Source organism: Monopterus albus, unplaced genomic scaffold (genome assembly GCF_001952655.1).
Source record: "Monopterus albus unplaced genomic scaffold, M_albus_1.0 scaffold101.1, whole genome shotgun sequence".
Taxonomy (NCBI): Eukaryota; Metazoa; Chordata; class Actinopteri; order Synbranchiformes; family Synbranchidae; genus Monopterus; species Monopterus albus.
The window spans coordinates 285,198-306,249 of NW_018127981.1; the positions used below are offsets into that span (position 1 = coordinate 285,198).

Sequence of the window (21,052 nt, forward strand, 5' to 3'; positions counted from 1 at the left end):
CTTTCCCTCCCCTGTTTCTCTCTTTTCCCTCGGAGGTATTTTCTTGTACCTGCTAAACATGTTTCGTAGAGCTCAGGGTGAGGATTGACATTCTCTCTAAACCGTTCAATCAATAAGTCAGCGGGCCTTTCTCTGCTTCTGTTTACAGCAGTGTTCTACATGCCAGCAAACAACGCCACCTGACCGTATTGGTAGTGCAAGGGAATACAGCCAATACGTGGAGCAAACAAGGGGCCATTAACTGTGGAACAGGGGCTGAAATTCATCATACACTGAGTTATAAATTCAATTTTGTGAATTGCCAGTCAATGCCCTCACCCGGGAACAATAGGTGATTTACAACCCGCTTGGCTCAGTCCAGTAAGTTAGGGCAATAGGTGATCCTGGACCCACCTGCCCTGTAATCACATTATTGCTGCGTTGGCCAATCAAACATGAATAAAAAGGTTTGTGTGTTGCAACTGACAGGGAACTGGAAGGTTGAAACTGTGCCATAATGCTGGAACTGGCTGTCATCAACTAGAAATTACCGCAGGTATTCTGGGTATGTGCTTTACATAGCATAATATTGTACTTTTAATACTGTACTTTGGAAAAAAGTCTAAATTTAATTGGTAAATATGACACAGTGCCCTCCCCAGGGACTGTTTACATACAGTATCTACCTAGCTGTCAAAAGCATGTTATGGATTTCTTTTCTTTCACTATATTTCAGAAAAAATGTCTCATTTTACACAGTTAAATTTATTTCACAGCTGAAGTGACCTTGCAGATTACATTAAGATTTTATACAGAAAAACGGATGCTTTTATGAAATACTGTATGTTGTTACAGATTAAATCACCATTCTGTAAATAATAAGTAGGTAAAATGAGCTCCACCTCATGCTGCTTACAAAATGCATCAGTAAAAGGGCTCAATAAAAAATATAGATTTTCTGATTAACTGCGATTCCTATTTGAACAGTTTGCTGATTGATCTTTGCATTTCTGTGCTAAATGTTAAATGTATGCTGAGGCTACTTGTTGTAACTGGTTCAGTTCACATGGTGTGTAAAATGTCATGTTTGTGGAAAACACGTGGTAACAACATGCACAAAAAGGTTATTTTAAGTTATGAAGAATGGAGATTATCGTAGCCGCACTGACTCATGACAATTTGTAAACGCACCCCGTCTTGCAGACAGTCCTGACTGAGGATGTGGCTAACTCGTAGCAGGCCTAGAGAGTTGAGTTTGGAGGTACTTGTACTTTACTTTTTGTTTTACCACATGTATTTCACATTTAGTAGTTACATTTATTTTAAGAGTTTACACAGAATGCATCTAATGAGGGTATATGATTACATACAGTACATCGGATTGCAGATTAAACTACCTGGTTGTTGCGTTAAAATGCGGCTCTCATAATGCATCAGTAAATGTTTTCAAGCCATCTACTGACACTGAAGAGTAGTGACAAGAGCCAGTTTGCTACCTAATGAGGAAATGTTTTAAATGCAGACTTGTAGTATTTTTTATGTTATTTATACCTTTACTTCAGTGAAATTAATATGAAATGTGCCTATCATCTGTGGTTGTATCTGTTAGCCTTTCTATTTGTCTCTGTCTTACCTCCTTAACTTCATTATTTCCTTCAGATCCACACCATGTGCCTAAAATTGTTTAAATGACACATTAGAATTTGTTTATTGTGCAAAAATAAATTCAAACTTTATAGGAGGCTCAAAGTCCAGATAAAAAAAACAACACGACATGTACATAAATACTATACAACAGCACAATAATAATAATATTTTACCTTCAGGTTCAACTCTAGCAAACTCACCTTGTACTTCATACTGAATGTTTTGCCTTAAAAAGGCTTTGTTTGATTAATTAAGTTCATGCACATACTGTATATTTATATCTATTTTTCTGATTGTTTTTTCAATGCACCTCCTGAGAATAACCATATTTTCATAATTCCTTTTTATTTTGATTATTTGGTTCAGTTTAGGTATTTCTCAATATTATGATACATTCAAGAGGTGGCCGAAGATCCTTTATTATTAGAATCTAATGTTTTTAGAAAAGCTCTTCATTTAAGCATCCTGCTGAGCTAAATGGAAAACAGTGGAGAGGATGCAGTTGGAGGTGAAGGAGGGCAGAGAATGGGGCGGATGGTTTTTTCATGGTCAGATCCTTGGTCGGTTTGATCAAGCCATCTATTCAGACATCTCTTGAAAAGAGCTGGCTGTCCTTGCACTGAGTGCTGAATTGATCTACAGCTCACTAGTTATTCTGAGGTAGGCTGTATCTGGAAACGTGGAAAATGACTCATTGAGAAGAATTTCCCATCAGCATTGTCTAGCCGATGTCTCTTAGGGCATTATTTTTTCCACATGAGCAGCAGATTAAGTTCTGATATGAGCTTTGTGGTATGTGGGTCCCTGGACATCTCGGCCAGTTTTGTTATCTGTTGCTATTTTGTTCAGTGGATGTCAGGGAGGTCAGACACATCACTGAGGTTGCGTATGGATGCTAACCTCCACCTTTTATTCCATCACTGTTGGTTTTTTTTGTTGTTTTTTAAGCCCACTCACTCCCAGGGGTTGCATGAGTTTTGCCCAACTCCTTTCTTTCCTGTTTGTCTTTAATAAAAAGAGGTTAATGGTTTAAGTAATTAGCTGCTGAGTATTGACATAGAGGCCACACAAGTGACTCTGTCTCAGTTCAGCCTCTGCTGCTGCTTTCAGTGCACTGCCATTTTCAATGGCATTTATCTCAGTAAAAGAAAAAAAAACAGACCGATTTTGACCTCTTTTTTAAAATTTTAACTGAGGTGAGCCATTAAATAGAGGCCTTTTGTCCATCTAAGAGTGCCTGAGGTATTTTTCCTAACTTCAAGACCACCTTGAGGCCTTCTGGACTTGTTGAAAGTTTTTGATTGTGAGCACAAGGCCCTTTCTTCTTTTGCATCAACTGGACCCGTTTTTACCCCTCTTCACTGGTCTTGTCTTTGGAGCAAAACCGTCTCTTTTATACAGATTTTTTTTCCTATTTTGTTCCTTGTGATGGACATTTGTGAAAATGTCTGAATTTACAAAATGAATTTATTAAACAGAAAACTCTTAGTGTATGTCCCTGATCAAGAAATTAATTCATTTTTTTCCATTTTGAAGTGTTTTATCTATTTTCATTTAGCATTGGTTTAACTGAACATTGAACTACACAACACACGACTGAATGCCACAACAGAATATTTACCTCACAACTTTCTCTCCCTCCCTTTTTTTTTTTTTTTTCATCAGTGTCATTGAAAACCAATCGGGCCTGGAGAATATAACAGAGTTTGATCTTGTTAACTACAGAGAGCTGAAGAACCTGTAAGTAATGCTTTTCTTACATTTAACTGTAAGACACAGACACATGTTTAGCAGGTCATGTTTCGCAACATGCTGTTGTATTGCACTGTACTGTTTGCTCTGTAGATGCATTTCTGAATTCAGTACATCATTTTATACAATTGACTAACCCCCTCTCCTTTACTTACTGTTGCTTGTCAAGCTTTCTGCTACCACACATCACACATGTATGTACATAGTTTACAGTGACAACCAAACCAAAGCTCTTACTGATTCAGGAAACAATGATGGTGATAGATGAAAGGAGGTTTCTCATTTTGATTAGTAAGGGTCAATTTTGACACTGGTAACTTTTGCTTCAACTAGCAAGCTAGCTAATTAGAAGCTCTGTGGGTTGTTTAAAAAGGTGTCATTGGCTTAGGGTGTCCATGTTAACGGGGCACTTAATGGCTTCATAAGTGATTTTGTTTTAAAAGACTAAATTTCCACGCCCCAGGAAAGATATAATAATGTTGTTTATTATGAGGAGAAATAAAAGATCAGTCATTTTGTTCTAACACAACTCGATTTGTCTGCTTAGCTTAGCTTATGCATGTGGACACCCAAACATTACACCAATATACTATTACTGAACATTTTGCTCGGGTTGCTCTAACAGCCTCCAAGTCTTTGCGAAAAGCTTTTCCACAAGATTTTGGACCTTGAATGCAGTTATTTGCTCCCAATCAGCAAAAAGCATCAGTGTTGTCAGCCACTAATGTTGGGTGATAAAGCCTGGCTCACAGTTACCATTCCTGTTCATCCCAAAGGTGCTGGATGAGGTATAGATAAGGGCTCTGTACACTGTATGTAACTGTATGTGTGAGATAGTAGGAATTATTTATATTTAACAAATCTATATCTAGAAATAAAACACATGTTCAAACTGTCCGCCTCTCTCCAGCACGGTCACATCATGTAAGCTGAGACTCATCTCTGCCACTGCCTTCCAGTACAACCTCAAGCTCCAGTATGTGTAAGTGTCCTTGTCAATATTATTTCCTTGGCTGTGTCATGTTTTGGCCTGTGTGTGGGTCACCCTGTTTGCCCCTGTCAGTCAGTGCTTGGCCAGACCATTAATATGGCACATGTCGATGAAGTGAGAGCTTCATGTGACATCACAGAGTCATGGTGGTTTCCCAGAATCACATTGACTCAGTGGCTCGCTCAAATAGTTGTATTACCCATCCACATATCCGATAAATTTGACCCTGTTTATATATTGAAATCACAAATTACGATTATTAGAAGTCAACTTTCTAGAGGGATATTATTTATGTAGTTTATAAAAGGACATATTGGGTTTTTTATCTAATATGAGGATTTGCTGCTTTTCTCTGGTTTTCATCTTTGCAAGTTAAGTATTTTGGGGTTTTAAGCTGTGTGTCAGACAAAACAATACTTTGAAGATATCACGCCTGGACTCTGGGAAGTTGTGATGTCCAATTTTACTCCTCAGTAGTACTCGATAACACTTCAGCTTTACAAGCCATACCCAGTAATGTCTATTCATCAGTGGCTGACCCTTATTGCCACCATCTTGTCCTCATAATTTTGCCGAGTGTGAATGACGTTGTTTTTCTAAAAGGCAGGCAGGACTAGAGATGGTGGGGGGGTGAGGTAGGCAGGGTGAGCTCGAGAAACTGGAGAAGGCATCCACCAGTCACCTTTTACTCGCTCACTTTGGCAGATTATCGACAACTGATGCATAATAAATACACTCCACTAAGGGTCCATTATCACTTAATCAATATTTCACTGTGGAAGGAGAGGGTGGGCTGATTTGGGTGAAGCGTGGGCGCTTCTGTGTGACAGATGTATTTCTGCGACAAAGACAGACTATGACCAAACCAAAGCATGAACATGAAGGCTGCGTCAGCTTGGCCTACTTTCCTTTGTCTCCTTCTGCTCATCTTTCTTGTTTTTTATAAAAATGGTCAGGTCTTAAGAGCAGTTAAAGGAAACTGAGCTGCCGCTCCCGGCTCGGGTCTCCCCCTGTGGGCCCAGAAAGGAATCGAGCTGGTAATAGATAAGCCCCAATGGCTAGCCCATCTGACATGAACTTTTGGGAGCAAGGAAAACAAATAATTGAACCCTTGGCCCTGCCAGAGTGAATATGTATTGGCTTCCATGTGCACTCTCCCCAGTGTGGCTTTTTGTCATCTTCTGAGGGAGGTTTATTTACAGCTTGGTTTCTTGGCTGGATCATTTGAGAGTTGCTGTGATGATATTTTTGTGGACTGACTGAAGTAGCATTCATTTATCACAGCATAATTATGATGTACACAGTTGGAACAGTATATACTGCACTGGTACCCCTGGTGGCACTGAACTAAATGACACCTTAACTATAATAATAATAATGTTGCTAGCAGCAGTTTTTTTGTTTTGTTGTAAAGTACAGGAAATTTGGGAACACAAGTATTTAGTTTTCTGTCCATCTTTTGTTCAGCATAGTGGTCAGCAGTGATTGACTGCACCCACAAAGGTCTGTGCAGCTCAGATCAAAGTTCAGCTAAGTACAGATGAGTCTGATGAAGGTGTCGTTAGTTTTGCAGGTATTATGCAGATATAAACCAAAGTATTGGATACATTTGGCTTGATCATGATTATTAGGATGTATTGTCTGACTTGGTGCCAGTCCATGTAGTAGATGCCGAGATAGTTCACTGAATAAGTGAGAACTTTAACCTGCTGCTGGTGCTAGAGGAAGGGTCAAAAAGATGTCACATTTAACAGCCATCCAGGAAAAGCCAAAAATGTCTGCTGGTGGCACTTGAGGAATAATCAGTGATCACCAATGTCTATATGGTTGGAAACTCTGAAGGCTGGTACAGAATTATATCCATTCAGTAGATGTTGAAGTACTCCCCTCTGGACTAAAGCAGACCAGCACTGCACACCTTGAGCCATGCCACTAGCATAGCTAAAAACCTATAGCAGGCTGTATAAACATCATATCTCCAATAACAGACAAACCTTTTTTCCTAAATCTAGTGTTGTGGAGAGTTTCAGCTTGTGTTGCTAAGAAGTGATTATGACTCTGGGCTAATCACCTAATGTATAGAACACTAAGCAAACACTGAGAGGTGTTTCGGGGATTTTTGTGAATCTGGCTTCTGGCTGGTGTGAAAATCTTGCCAAGGTAATTGATCAGAACCCATTTGGATGCATTAATGTTTTCCACTGAGAGTAATTCAAAGCAGGTTTGCACTATTCTGAAAGTGAGTAATCAAATCACAGCATGACTGCAGGACAGGGCCAGATGACAAGAAGGAAAACAATATTTTAACTTGAAATTTTGCTTTATTTGGGCTGAAAATAGATTATATTTCTGAAGAATTTATACTCTGTATACACTGCAAAAGGATACTGTTGCCTTTATATGCATAAATGCACTGGTAAATTAGTTGTTTTTTGTTTTTTTTTAGAGCTCTTCTGTTCAGGTGGTTCTTTCCTCTAGTTCTAACTTCTAAACTATGTATAAGCTGCTGTTTGTGCCATTTAAATGCAGGCAAAGCAAAGGTACCCCATGTAAATGCTTCCACAAACTAGGTATCCAATAGGTTAAATTACTGCTGATTCATACTGTATAGTGACATAGAAGCAAAGCAAATGTGCTTGAAGGCATAATGTCTTCTCTTTGTTTCACAGGAACTTGGCATCAAATGCTCTGGAGCACATCTCCTGGAGGGTGTTTCATTTTCTACCACTGTTGAACCTGTGAGTCCCTTTACACCGAGAAAGAGGATGCTCTGATTTATTCAAATAAGTTTCTCGTTAGCTCCGGCTGGCTGTAAATAAGGAAATGATCTTACTCATTAGGGTGCACATCAACATAAGTTAAAAATATCAACCATGTGACAAATGTTAACAAGCAGATCTGCAGCTTGTAGACTCCTTAGAAAACGTCCATTAGTGTAAGACCACTTGACTAGACTTTGCTCCACCCCGTTTGTGCCCTCAGAGCTCCATACAGTTTGCTTTGTGGTCAAGCATAATTGCACCTTTAATGGGTATTTGCGTTCAACTGTTTTTATGGTTATTTTCCACAAAACACAACCTTTCATGGAAGCATTTTTAAAAAAAAGCAGGAATATTGCAAAAACGTTTTAATATTTTGCTGAGAAGGAAGAGAAGGTGCATAGATGAAATGTGACAATGTGAGTGACTTAAACGTCTATTGGAGACATCTTCATCATCATCATCATCATAAAAACACCAGATCTATGTGTCGTAATGAGGAAACTGGACTGTACTGCAAGCCAAAAATAAGAAGCGCAGTGACGATTAGAAAAAATATCCATTGTTTTATAGTATATACTTTTGTGAAGATTTTATGTGGGAAAAAGTCGATTTGCGGCAGCACATGTAACTGTGGCCACTGATCCAGAATCCTCTCACAACCCTGCACTACTGCTGCTGGCTTTGTATACTGTACCACTCTCACTAGCATACAGTATGTACAGTTTAGAACTACAGAGAAGTATGAGTAGTTTGAGCTTGAAAGGTCTAATAAAGTTGAATATCTAACCTTGACCTCACAGTCTGAACAGCCAGCCAGTATGGTTTTATTCACCAAATATAAAGGTGCTTTCTAGTGCTAAAACGAGACAAACCTATGATTTTATGCAGAAAGAAAGAGACTTTTGGGCTCTTAAGAGGACTTTTTTGCTGTATGTGCACTATGTACTTGAAGTACAAATATTGCTAGGAAAACGACAAATAAGTAAAAATACAAACGGGTAAATATCTCTATTAAAAGGCCTTCTGGTGCTTGTGCTCTTATGGCTTTGTGCATTCACATACTTTTGCAGAGGTCAATTCACAGGTGAACATATGGTATTGTATAAGAAACTTCTGCTGCCTTTTGCAGATTGATTGATAGCCCTCTATTCAGTGCACGGCAGCGACACTTTTACACAGGTAATGGCTCATGGTTCAAGTTTTTTGAAAGCTGAAGAGAAAGTGCATATTGAAGTTAGATGTATGGAAGGTTGTTTAAACCTTTCATCTACAGATGAACGTCATCAAGGATCTATACTGTATTTGATTTAAAAATGTATATATTTCAAATTACATAAATCATGTTAGTGGTTTCAAGAGGAAAGTATTAGTTTATATTCCATCCTAACTAAAATGCCCATAATATGTGCACGCATTACTGTTTAACATGTTACATAAAAAGAGCATATTTGTGCTAAATCAACTTATTGGCCTCTCTGAGGAAGTAATATTTATGGTGGTTGATTTTATGTTTGAGTTTTAAAGTCTTATTGATTTCAATGATGCAGATTTTCCTCCTTTTTTCCTCAGGGTTTTGAGGGACAACCCTCTCATTTGCTCATGTGACCTCCACTGGCTGCAGCAGTGGCAGCATAATGAACGTGGCGACCTGGACAACCAAATGTTGTCTTGTTTCTCTGATGACCAGGAAGTACCCCTCAACTCTCTGGTGATAGACAACTGCAGTGAGTTCTGCTTTTGTTTTCACATCTGATTGCTCATCAGAAACATTTAGATACAGGGAGAGAGAGGGAGGAGACAAGGTTAATGACCTGCAGTAGTGGCATATAAATACATGGAGAGTGAAGGGAGGGGAGGAGCTCATAGCATCGCAGGAGGACCCCTAGCAGTCTGGGCTTCTAGAAGCATAACTAACTAGCATAACTAGTGTTTCCATTAAAGGAACCTACCAAAATGTGTGGAGCCGAGAAACACTCGTCCTGGGTTCTGCGTTTGTTTCCAGTGTCCTCTGCCCATTTTAGAGATGTGTTCCGGGAGTAAAATTTCAGCACCCCTTAGGAAGTAGTACTAAAATCAAGATTCAGGAATGCAAAGGGGGAGGGGGTGAGTGCTTTCAGAGCTGTGGCACATGATTGGTTAAATGTTAGTCATCAAGTCTCAACATTACAAGTGTTATATTCACTGGTTTAGAGGTCAAATGAGGACTTAGGCGAGTGAACCACAGTGAAGACGTCACATTTCTGCATGTTTGTGTTATGCTTGTTCAACAACTCTATTTGATAAACTGCTCATTCAGTCTCTATTGCTGGCTGATTTTTACCCCAAGGAACATTGCGATCCTCGTCTCACATGCTCTGTTCAGCTGTGTGTGTATGGTCTTGTACTCGCTATGAAGTATTTTTCGCGACAGAGTGAAAACATTTTTGGAAAGTGAGGACATTTTGGCTGGTCCTCACTTTCTGAAACACTTTTTTGAGGGTTAAGGCTTGGTTTTAGGGCCACCTCTTTTTTCAGGTACTCAGACAAACCTGTGGCAGCTGAGCAGGTGCACTGGAGCAGTGAGGCGAGTGCTGCTTTGTCACCTGTTAGAATTAGGTTTAGGTTAGGGGAAGGGCTGGGTTAGGCATTAGGCATTTAGTTCTGATGATTAAGGTTAGGGCAGGGTATGGGGCTAGGGAGAGTGTCAGAGTGTCCTCACAAATATAGAATTACAAGTATGTCTGTGAGGACTGTAGTCTTGCCTTCCTTTCAACAGAGACAGACACATGGGGAAAATACAATGAAAATGCAAAGCAGGATTGTCCATGTCAGCCCGTGATGTTAGGCACGATGAAGGCAAACATAGAGTCGTATCGGTCGTTAGGTTCTGGTAACGATGAAGGCAAACGTAGAGTCGTATCGGTCGTTAGGTTCTGGCAGTGGAAATGAAGATTGAGGGTTCACCTGAGCCAGCCTTAACTATAAGCTTTAACAAAAAGGAAACCATGTCTTCATTAAATCAGTGCAGTGAAATGCAGAGGAGAAATTGGCTCAGCATTGTTGCTTTAATCTCATACAGCAGGAACATCTTGTTGCCAGGAAACATGCGAGAGAGTTTTTGGCTCTGTGCTCTTTTTCTTGACTGCTAAAAAAAGCCTGGCTTAGTTAGGGACATGTTCTCATGTTGTCTCATCTGATGCTCCCAGGTCTGCCTGAGGTGACTATTACCCCCTCCAAAGACAGGATTCAAGAAGGAGGCAACCTGACATTTGAGTGTCAAGTGACAGGAAATCCCACTCCCACTGTGAGATGGCGAACTGAGAAGCTCAACTCTAGCTTCTTTACCGAGGTATTAATGCTTATGTATATGTCAGACAGCTATTACCAGAAGAACAAAATGATCCAATTTGAAAAGACTTTTTCCAGCCGTATAATAAAGGGAAACAAAAGTGTTGTTCATGCTAACTAGTTGTTGAAGTAATTGACCTAGCTTCATCCCATAGCCCACTTGTTACATTAATACTGTACATATATTTATAAGAAAAGTCACAAATTAAAATTAAATTTTTTATTCAATTTATGGCACTTGACCTCTGTTTTAAATTTAGCCTCTTTTTCACGTCAAACCATATGCGGAAAAATCAGTCGAATACGATTCAGAAATTTGTCAAAGAAGTAGGTCAGTTGGTCCGTATTGTTATTTTGGTCTGTTTTGAAATACAGCATCTATTGTATATCTCTGTGGTGACAGAGGGTTCCCTCCACTGTTGCTCTTCAGGAGGTTTCTTCCATATTATGTTTTGCCCTGAAAAGGTTTTTTGATTAGTCTTTCCTTGTTCAAATTGAGGGTCTAGGGATGGGGGGGTGTTGTGTTTGGTACAGAATGTAAAAGCCTAATTCAGCTTCAGACAACTCCTGTTGTTTACACTTTAGGACTGTCACTGTATAAAATGTTACAACTTCATATATATAGCAAAAAAATCAACCAGAAACAAATGAAGTAAAGGGACAAAAATAGTGAAGGGGACAGTACAGATTCAGGACTCAGTGAAATTCCCTATGCCATTTCCATTTCATCTCACTTTTATTGCTGCTTTAAAGATTCAACCCTAAAATACGCTATCACTGGCATTTAATTGTGTCTGGTTATTTATATTTGTGTGTGTGTGTGTGTACATTTCCTTGAACTTGTTTTGTTTTATTTTATTTTACCACTTTCTCTCCTACATATTTTTCTCACTGTTCTGTAAAGCTCTTTAGATCAATTTACAGTGATGTAAATAAAGCTCAGTTAAGCTGTGTAATTTTTTTTTGTATAGTCGAGCAAATTGGATCCCGTTTCATCCCGTTAACCTGTGTATATACCTGTGAGTGATCCATATGTAGCTGTGGCCCAGCTACATTAACCTCTTCTGCTCTTTGTGTGCACTGTCGGTTGCTGCAGGAGAGAGACTGGGGCTCACACTTGGAGCTGGTCCTTTACCTCACCAACGTTTCCTCCAAAGACAACTTGCGCAACCTGACTTGTGAGGCAGAGAACCAAGCTGGGCTCGGGGATGACATGGTGCAATTGGACATTGAGTGTAAGTGCCTACAAAATAAAGCCACACTCCTGAAAGCTCATAGGCTCAATACGAGTCGTCAGTCTTATTGGAGGTTATGGCGAGGGCATACTGGGGCCATTTTTCTTGTGCAGGCAGGGTGGACAGCCAGAGAAAAGAAAAATGCACTACACTGATTTCTTTTAAATGCCCCTTCTACAAATAAGAGTATGTACCCACCATGCTTCTAATGGAGCTCTCTGTCATCTGCCACTCACTCTGGCAACTCGGGAGAAGTGCTGAAATAATATGAGTGAAGTGCTGCAGGTATGGCTTGCCATTTAATGCAGAGATACAATGAGAGAACAAAGGAAAGTGAACTTAGCTCTCTTTGCTCTCAAAGAACTCTTTCACCTCATATACGCTGTACTTCTAAATTAGAGCTTCAGCTTGACCCAGGAGGTTTATTGTTGTTTTCTCCTTTCAGATGCATTAGTGCATCTGGATTTTGAGGAACACTGAGGAATGACAGCACCCAGTGGTCCCACAGAAAACACAGTCAGATGCATTAGTGATACATTACTGAGGATACTACCCAAACAATATCATATATCACCAACTCAGTGACGCTCATTAGAAAATAAAGCCAAAAAGAGCGGGGGCGCCAATCAGCTGAAGCCAAATGCATGAGCATCAAGGGACAGATAATGAACATCAGGAAAATGGGGCTGATAACCTGTGCTAAAATCTGATTTGGGCCTGTGCTTAATGGACTTTTCCCTCCTACTCCGGAAAACCGCTTCATCCACAGTGATTGGCAGTCTGTAAATGCGTTAGTGCAGCTAATCTATCAACATCAACCCCCCTGGTGGACAGCCACTCGTTAACCGCTAGCCCTTTAATTACTCTTAATTACCTCCCAGAACAGTGGGTGCTTACTGCTGAGTGGCTCTCTGTACCACCGATTCATGGTACTCACGTGACGTCCCTTTCATAAAAGAGCTTTTGTTTTTTGCAGTTTTTTTTTTTTTTTTACTTTAAATTTGTAAAATAAAATGTCCTCTTAATGAATTAAGAGGGCATGTTTTATCAATCCATCACCACTATCACCGATTTTGTATGCAAATGGTATGCTTACCTAAGAATCTGCCTGGACTGAATCATTTTTTGTGTATTTGTCTCGTTTCTTAAAATGTTCATTGCTTAACTCTACAGTAAGGTCTGAGAACTGGCAGGCTCATAAAATATAGTTCTAGCCCTCCTTTTAACCCCTGCTGCAAAATAGCTTTTGTGATATTAGTAGAGGTCACTAATGGATGATTAGTTAAATGTGATAAATAGAACTAATTTTCACTCAGTGGAACAGGCTTCAGCAAGCTCAAGCAAAGAGACAAATGCCTCAGTATCCCCTTAGCACAGCATTTTCTGAGGCTGGGTCATGGGTTAAGAGCAGCAGGATGGCCCCAGCAGAACGAGGGTCTCTGCACTTGAGAGTTGTGTTCGATCTAAACGGGGCCATTTCCTGTAACTTCATGTCCAGTGGAGCTTCCAGGTAGCTTTTGTGGTCAGGGGCACAACGATGACCAGGATTCATTATTGATAGCAGGTCAGCACAGGTTTGCAGTATAGATGGAGACCATTGATTTATGGAAACCCACGGTGAATCTATAGGGCACGTGACATAACTTTACAGTATATTGTTTATGATCATGGTGCCCATTCAGCATAAAACCATGGTGAACAGACCTGTACATTTAAATAAGCATTTCTGTAATTATTAATAGATCTACTGGTAGTTATCAAGACTCAAGGTCATACTTAGCTAGTTTTAGGGTACTTAGAGTAAGTATTTTCATTTTGCTACTTTACCCTGTCTGGCTACATTTCAGAGTGAAATATTGTACTTTTTATGCCACTTCATCTGATAACTGCAGATACTTTCCAGACTGAAAACATGCTTATTTTATGAGATGATTTGAAGTTTATGAAGTTTTGTAGTTAGTTATAGTGCCTTGCGAAAGTATTCGGCCCCCTTGAACTTTGCAACCTTTTGCCACATTTCAGGCTTCAAACATAAAGATATAAAACTGTAATTTTTTGTGAAGAATCAACAACAAGTGGGACACAATCATGAAGTGGAACGAAATTTATTGGATATTTCAAACTTTTTTAACAAATAAAAAACTGAAAAATTGGGCATGCAAAATTATTCAGCCCCTTTACGTTAATACTTTGTAGCGCCACCTTTTGCTGCGATTACAGCTGTAAGTCGCTTGGGGTATGTCTCTATCAGTTTTGCACATCGAGAGACTGAAATTTTTGCCCATGCCTCCTTGCAAAACAGCTCGAGCTCAGTGAGGTTGGATGGAGAGCGTTTGTGAACAGCAGTTGTCAGTTCTTTCCACAGATTCTCGATTGGATTCAGGTCTGGACTTTGACTTGGCCATTCTAACACCTGGATATGTTTAGTTGTGAACCATTCCATTGTAGATTTTGCTTTATGTTTTGAATCATTGTCTTGTTGGAAGACAAATCTCCATCCCAGTCTCAGGTCTTTTGCAGACTCCATCAGGTTTCCATCCAGAATGGTCCTGTATTTGGCTCCATCCATCTTCCCATCAATTTTAACCATCTTCCCGGTCCCTGCTGAAGAAAAGCAGGCCCAAACCATGATGCTGCCACCACCATGTTTGACAGTGGGGATGGTGTGTTCAGGGTGATGAGCTGTGTTGCTTTTACACCAAACATAACGTTTTGCATTGTTGCCAAAAAGTTCGATTTTGGTTTCATCTGACCAGAGCACCTTCTTCCACATGTTTGGTGTGTCTCCCAGGTGGCTTGTGGCAAACTTTAAACGACACTTTTTATGGATATCTTTAAGAAATGGCTTTCTTCTTGCCACTCTTCCATAAAGGCCAGATTTGTGCAGTATACGACTGATTGTTGTCCTATGGACAGAGTCTCCCACCTCAGCTGTAGATCTCTGCAGTTCATCCAGAGTGATCATGGGCCTCTTGGCTGCATCTCTGATCAGTCTTCTCCTTGTATGAGCTGAAAGTTTAGAGGGACGGCCAGGTCTTGGTAGATTTGCAGTGGTCTGATACTCCTTCCATTTCAATATTATCGCTTGCACAGTGCTCCTTGGGATGTTTAAAGCTTGGGAAATCTTTTTGTATCCAAATCCGGCTTTAAACTTCTGCACAACAGTATCTCGGACCTGCCTGGTGTGTTCTTTGTTCTTCATGATGCTCTCTGCGCTTTAAAAGGACCTCTGAGACTATCACAGTGCAGGTGCATTTATACGGAGATTTGATTACACACAGGTGGATTCTATTTATCATCCTTTGTCATTTAGGTCAACATTGGATCATTCAGATATCCTCACTGAACTTCTGGAGAGAGTTTGCTGCACTGAAAGTAAAGGGGCTGAATAATTTTTCACGCCCAATTTTTCAGTTTTTTATTTGTTAAAAACGTTTGAAATATCCAATAAATTTCGTTCCACTTCATGATTGTGTCCCACTTGTTGTTGATTCTTCACAAAAAATTACAGTTTTATATCTTTATGTTTGAAGCCTGAAATGTGGCAAAAGGTCGCAAAGTTCAAGGGGGCCGAATACTTTTGCAAGGCACTGTAGCTCCATCACAACCAGCTACAACATGAAAGTACAGTACCACATATTAATACCTCAGTAATAATGGTTAAGTAATCTAATAATGTAACACTGACAGGGGGCATGATGAGCACTTTTACTTTTAACATGTCTATTGTTGCTAGTACTTGTATACATAGGTAAACCTTTGAATGCTGGACTTCAACCCATAATGGAGTATTTTTATACAGTAGTATTTCTACTTTTACTGAAGAGATTGACTACATTATCCACCTCTGGCAGCTACTGTAATATGATATTTCAGAGATTCAGCTGCAGAGGTTCTGCAAGACAGATTCGGTGGCAGATTTGGAGCTAGTCATTTTCCCTGTCTTCAGTCTTTGTGCTAAGCTAACGGCTGCTGTTTCTAGCTGCATATTTACTATACAGACATGAAAGTCTTATTTTTCTTAGTTGACCTTCCAGAATTAACTAGGTCAAGAGAAGATTAGGAGCTTGCAACTCGGCATTTTTTGTGGAGGGAAGAGAGTTGCCCTTTCACTTTTCTACTCTACTGCTTCATTTCTCTAACCACCCCATAAACTCTCAAATCTATCATTTCCCACCAGTCCCAGTCAAAATCATCACCCTAAAAGATGCTGAGCCGCAGCACCACTGGTGTTTCTATTTTGCTGTGGATGGCAATCCTGAACCAACCATCACCTGGCTGTACAATGGCGAAAAACTGATTGAGACCTTGTACGCATACACCCAGTACATCCCCGACTCAGGTGACGGATCAGAGAAACACGGTTGTCTGTTCCTCAACAAGCCCACCCACATCAACAACGGCCAGTACACTCTGATTGTAGAGAACAAACTGGGAAGGGCTGAAGCCAGTGCCACCGGGATGTTTATGGAAAACCCCTTTGAACCACACAATCCTGAGGGGATAATTCTTGGTAAGTTCCTGAAATTGTCTGTAGTTTCAGGATGGTTTTTACAGAGTTGTGTGCCATAACAGGAAGGCCATTAGGGCAGCTGTAAGAGAAATCTGTCTGAATGTCTTACAGTTTAAACACTACTTGGTCCAGTGTTGATACAATTAGTTGCTTAATTGGTAGCAGTCAGGTACACATCATACTAACCAATTCACAGCAATGAGTAATAAACTGCTGACAAGTAGATTCTGACCTTTGTATCAAGGATGATATAAGTTATTTGAAACCATGATTAGCTCTTGGATATCTGTGAATCTGAGTCAACTGCTGGCACAAAAATCAGTGGTGGAAGAAGTACTGTACTCAGATACTTAAGTAAAAGTTGCAATACCACAATGTACAATTATTCTGTTACAAGTAAAAGCCCTCCAGTCAGAATTTGACTTGAATAAAAGTACTGGAAAGAGCAGGCCCTGACAAAGGCCACAAGCTGAAATGTATTGGTCTCACATTACATTTGTTTTAAACACTGCAAGCGTTGCTGGATTTTGACCTTTCAGTTTTTCTTCCTCATCTGTGCACCGTGGCTGAAGTTGTGCCAGAAGTTTCTGCTTTGACTTAAATAAAAGTATAAAAGTATTGGCATCAAAAGATGCTTTAAACACCAAAATAAGTATATTCCCCAAAATGTTGAACTATTCCTTTAACGTGTAAATCTTGAATGGACTCTTAAAATATATTTTTTTGTTTAAACAAAAATCAACCCCTGAGATTCAGTGTCACTATTAATCAACCTGATCGGTAAAATAAAAAACATTCTTTAGCAAATCAGTGTGAAAAAGTTTCACATGTAGCATCATGATTTCTTTGGAACAGCAGATCTGGACACAAAATGACGTTTTGAGAAAAGACAGCAGTTTACTAATAAGCTGGGAGCTTAAGGGTTGGTGTACTGTCGGGTGTAATTACACTGACCTCCATCATATCATACTTCTTATACTCAAATGGCACTTGGGATGTATCCCCACACAGTGTTCCATTGCTCCATCTTTATCAGGCAGTGTTGACTGTTAAAGGTTTAATATGGAAACAGGTTGTGCACGAAGTCTCGAAATAGTCAGTACAACCCTGAATAGCGCAGTCTGCATCTTTGGATCTCTGTTCATAAATGTGTTTTTGTTCTCTCCTCTCATGCCAGTCGATGATGTGGATCCAAGTAAGTCTTTGATTGGTTCTGATTCTCGTAAAGCTGAGTATGTCTCCTCAAAACTGCACAGACCTGAGAGAGGATATTTCTGAGTCCTAACTAATCTCATTCTGCTCTTCAGTTCCTACAAACAAATCCAACATGGACGTTGCAGAGAACCCGGAGAGTCGAGTTTTCGTGGTACGTCTGTGCGTCCTCATTTTCAGCACAAATGTCATGATAGTATTACACATCCATAATATGAGTGAGTGTAACTACAAATCAGTGTGTCTTTGTTTGAACAGGTGTCTGTGGCTGTGGGTCTTGCAGTGTTTGCCTGTATTTTTCTTCTCATTATGGTTTTGGTTATTAACAAGTGTGGCCAACATTCCAAGTTTGGTATTCACCGTAAGTTAACACAAATTATTTCATTTTGCTGCATGTGTAATATGGCAACTAGTCAGTTAAAGACTTCAGCACTGTGGGGCAGGCTACATTAGCTGCTACTAGCACAACACACCTGGATTTCTGAACAAGCTGCTGGTGGTTCAATTGCATTGTGGTTAATGTAAGTGCCAGGTTTTAACAAGGAAGAAAAAAATACTCTTATCTGGTTCTGTTGCATTGATTTAGATCTTTTTTTTTTTTTAATACAGTCTTCAAGTCACACTATATTGGAAACCCTTAAAATATTAAATTCTGGCATTGTGATTTATTTGAGACAACAGGTTGGAGACTAAACAATTTTCTGAGACATTACAGATAATTGATACAGTGTGACTTTCCATTTCACTTTTAGAATTCAGTTTGTTGTTTATAATTCAATCTGTTGCTGGACTAGTGTTGCAAAAGGAATGTAGCTCTGTAGATGACATTGCCTCAGCCCAGAACCACATCTGAAAATGCATATGTGACCTGGAATGAGCCATAATCAAACGTTCTGCCAAATTATTGTTTGAAAGTGCAGATGGTTCTGCCAGGCTCTCAGAATGTAAATACACAGGAGAGACTGACTAATACAGGATTTCCACTGAGCTGTAACTTTGCACACAGGCAGCCGCTGTGTCGGCCTGGCTAAAGTGCCTTAATTACTGCATGAGAACGGCGGCAAAAACCTCTCTTGGCCACCGCCACGTGGTGAGGGCCATTAAAGAAGATGGATGGATGGATGGATGGAGGAACAGCTAGACGTGATATAGCTCCACTCTGACCCCACCGCCCAACACACACACACACTTCTCACTCTCAAAGTGCCTAAGTGAGCCTGATTGCCTAAGTGGACCCTGCTCCCTGTTTCCTTCCCTCCGTCGTGTCTGTGCTCTCTCTTTGTTGTTCCATTTTCTGCCGTGTTGGACTCTGGGGGTTCTGTGGTTTGCCTTGCTGAGTGGGGTTTTACAATTTGGGCCCCACTTCTTTGGCTTTTAATATGCAGTGTAGTCAGGAGTTGCAAACCATTCAGGCTTCCTACATGGTCATTTCTTCACTTCATTGTATCCTGATTGCTGCATGGTTGATGATGGTGATTATTAAAGCTTGTCATCTTCTGTCACCATGGTACCAACAAATGTGAAACCAAGTAGGTAGCAGAGAATGTCGATTCCTCAAAGAGGAAAAATGGGTTCTGAATTGCTGCTTTTGATGGCCACTGCAATCATAAAGAGTTGGAGACTGATTAGGTGTTACACATCTCTAAGTTTTAGTTGTTTGCTTCCCTCCCCGTTTCATTAGGTTCATCAGTTTTGGGTACAGAGGATGACCTGGCTGTGTCGCTTCGTTTCATGAACTTTGGATCCAGCCCACCTTCCTCAGATGAAGACTCTGGATTATCCAGCTTTGTAGAGAATCCACAGTACTTCTGCGGCATCATCAAGGACAAAGACATGTGTGAGTGTAATTGTTTCTACTCTGCTGATGTTTGACCATTTGTTACTGACTGCACACTCATGCTTATTTCCCCGAGTTCAGTGACACTTTAGAGTCTTATTTGTTGGTGTTGTTATTTACAATGCTGTACTTCTTACTGTTTTTGTTTGTCAGTTACGGAAAGCACAAAGTGATTTCAGATTGGGCAACTAAATAAACCAAATAGATGAAATCCTAAGCAAATATTAACTTTTACTGCACACAAGACATCAGTCTCCTCTAGGTGTTTAGACCCAGATAGTCAGGCTTTTTCTGTTTAATGATCAGGTGTCCAGCATATTAAACGGCAGGACATTGTGTTGAAGTGGGAGCTGGGTGAAGGAGCATTTGGCAAAGTCTACCTAGCAGAGTGTGCCAACCTCAGTCCCGACAGCGACAAGATGCTGGTCGCCATCAAGGTGAGTAACTCTGCTGTCAATGTATTTTCATTCCCTCTATACATTGGCACCATTGGTGAACACTGTTAGGTCTGAGCAGCACACGACACCTCTGTTACTGTAGGTTTTTGCTCAAGTATTGATAAACGATGACAACCAGCATGTTTTTTAAATGTGTGCTCTTTGTGTGGTCACAGACTCTGAAGGATGCCAACGAATCGACCAGACAGGACTTCCAGAGGGAGGCGGAGCTGCTGACGGTGCTCCAACACCAGCACATTGTGCGATTCTATGGTGTCTGTACAGACGGAGAGCCGCTGGCCATGGTGTTCGAGTACATGAGGCACGGCGACCTCAACCGTTTTCTACGGTACGTAGCAGACCTGATCATGATGGTCGGAAGGTCACAAAATTCAATTCCCACATCAGCCAGACTGTCCCTACTGAGCAACATGCTAAATCTTCCAGTAGTGAATGTGAACAGAAAGTGTGTTAGGGCAGAGAAACATGGGGCCAATAGTCGGCTGTTGGCCACTGTCAGGCCGGCGGTGAGCGTCTGTCGGAGCTAGTCTTCCTAGTGTGGTGCTTCCCTGCCTCAGCCTCCTGTAAAGAATTTTCTTATGTTCGGCTACAGGTGTCAATGTGTGACCAAAAATAAGATCATCTGTATCTTTCAGAAACTTGGTTTAATCCCTGTCACATGCCTCAGTCTATTCCCTTCTTTTGTTTCGCACATCAAGTCACGGATTGCTGTGTGCACGCTGCAGTGCATCAGCTACAACTGGCACAACGTGCATACGTGTGCGCCATGGTGTATGAACCCTGACCACTGCGCCTCAGCTTGTAATTTGCTTTGACATTCTGTATTAGGACAACAAATTAATTATTTTCCCATTTATTATCAATCTAAATTAATCCACTGTCAAATACAGGAGCTTGTTAAAACTAAAGCCTGTGATTTGCACAGCAGATCAATACTGGTGCAGGTGCCCCAGTAAAAGGGGTTTAACAACTCCTATGGAGGTGTGTGTGCCTGTCGTTCACCACACAGTTTCTCAGTCCTTGCAGTTGACGGACTCTCTTGTCATTTTCCACATGCAAACATGTACTTAGCCTTTAGTGCAGCCGGTGTGGAGAATGCTGACTGTTGGATGGACAAGCAGTCAGCATTGTCCCTGGCTGCGCACAGGATTATTTGTCTGTTCAGTGAATATAGTGATTTGCTGAAAGTTAAACAACTGTTAAACATAAGAAACTCTGACAAGCACTTATTGTAAGTGACTGCACTTGTTAAAGCTGCAGCTCTGCTACAGCATCAGTCAGACCCACTCAGCTGACCCCAGCGGACCATGTGGTTCCAGTGGTCACTGTGTGTTTAAGT

General features: G+C 40.5%; 1 protein-coding gene across 3 annotated transcripts in view; it reads left to right on the forward strand.

The window, feature by feature from the left end:
* Positions 1–21,052, forward strand: part of ntrk1 (neurotrophic tyrosine kinase, receptor, type 1) — a 64,856-nt gene that overhangs the window by 32,780 nt on the left and 11,024 nt on the right. Inside the window, exons 2-14 of one of the 3 annotated variants that reach the window (XM_020609665.1) lie at positions 3,292–3,366; positions 4,289–4,360; positions 7,039–7,107; positions 8,701–8,855; positions 10,317–10,459; positions 11,555–11,693; positions 15,874–16,206; positions 17,384–17,401; positions 17,514–17,572; positions 17,677–17,779; positions 19,100–19,255; positions 19,562–19,692; positions 19,869–20,041. In XM_020609665.1, coding sequence (XP_020465321.1) covers positions 3,292–3,366; positions 4,289–4,360; positions 7,039–7,107; positions 8,701–8,855; positions 10,317–10,459; positions 11,555–11,693; positions 15,874–16,206; positions 17,384–17,401; positions 17,514–17,572; positions 17,677–17,779; positions 19,100–19,255; positions 19,562–19,692; positions 19,869–20,041 — 1,626 coding nt within the window. The remainder of the gene's footprint in view (positions 1–3,291; positions 3,367–4,288; positions 4,361–7,038; positions 7,108–8,700; positions 8,856–10,316; positions 10,460–11,554; positions 11,694–15,873; positions 16,207–17,383; positions 17,402–17,513; positions 17,573–17,676; positions 17,780–19,099; positions 19,256–19,561; positions 19,693–19,868; positions 20,042–21,052) is intronic. The other 2 variants (XM_020609666.1, XM_020609664.1) reach the window with 2 other exon arrangements.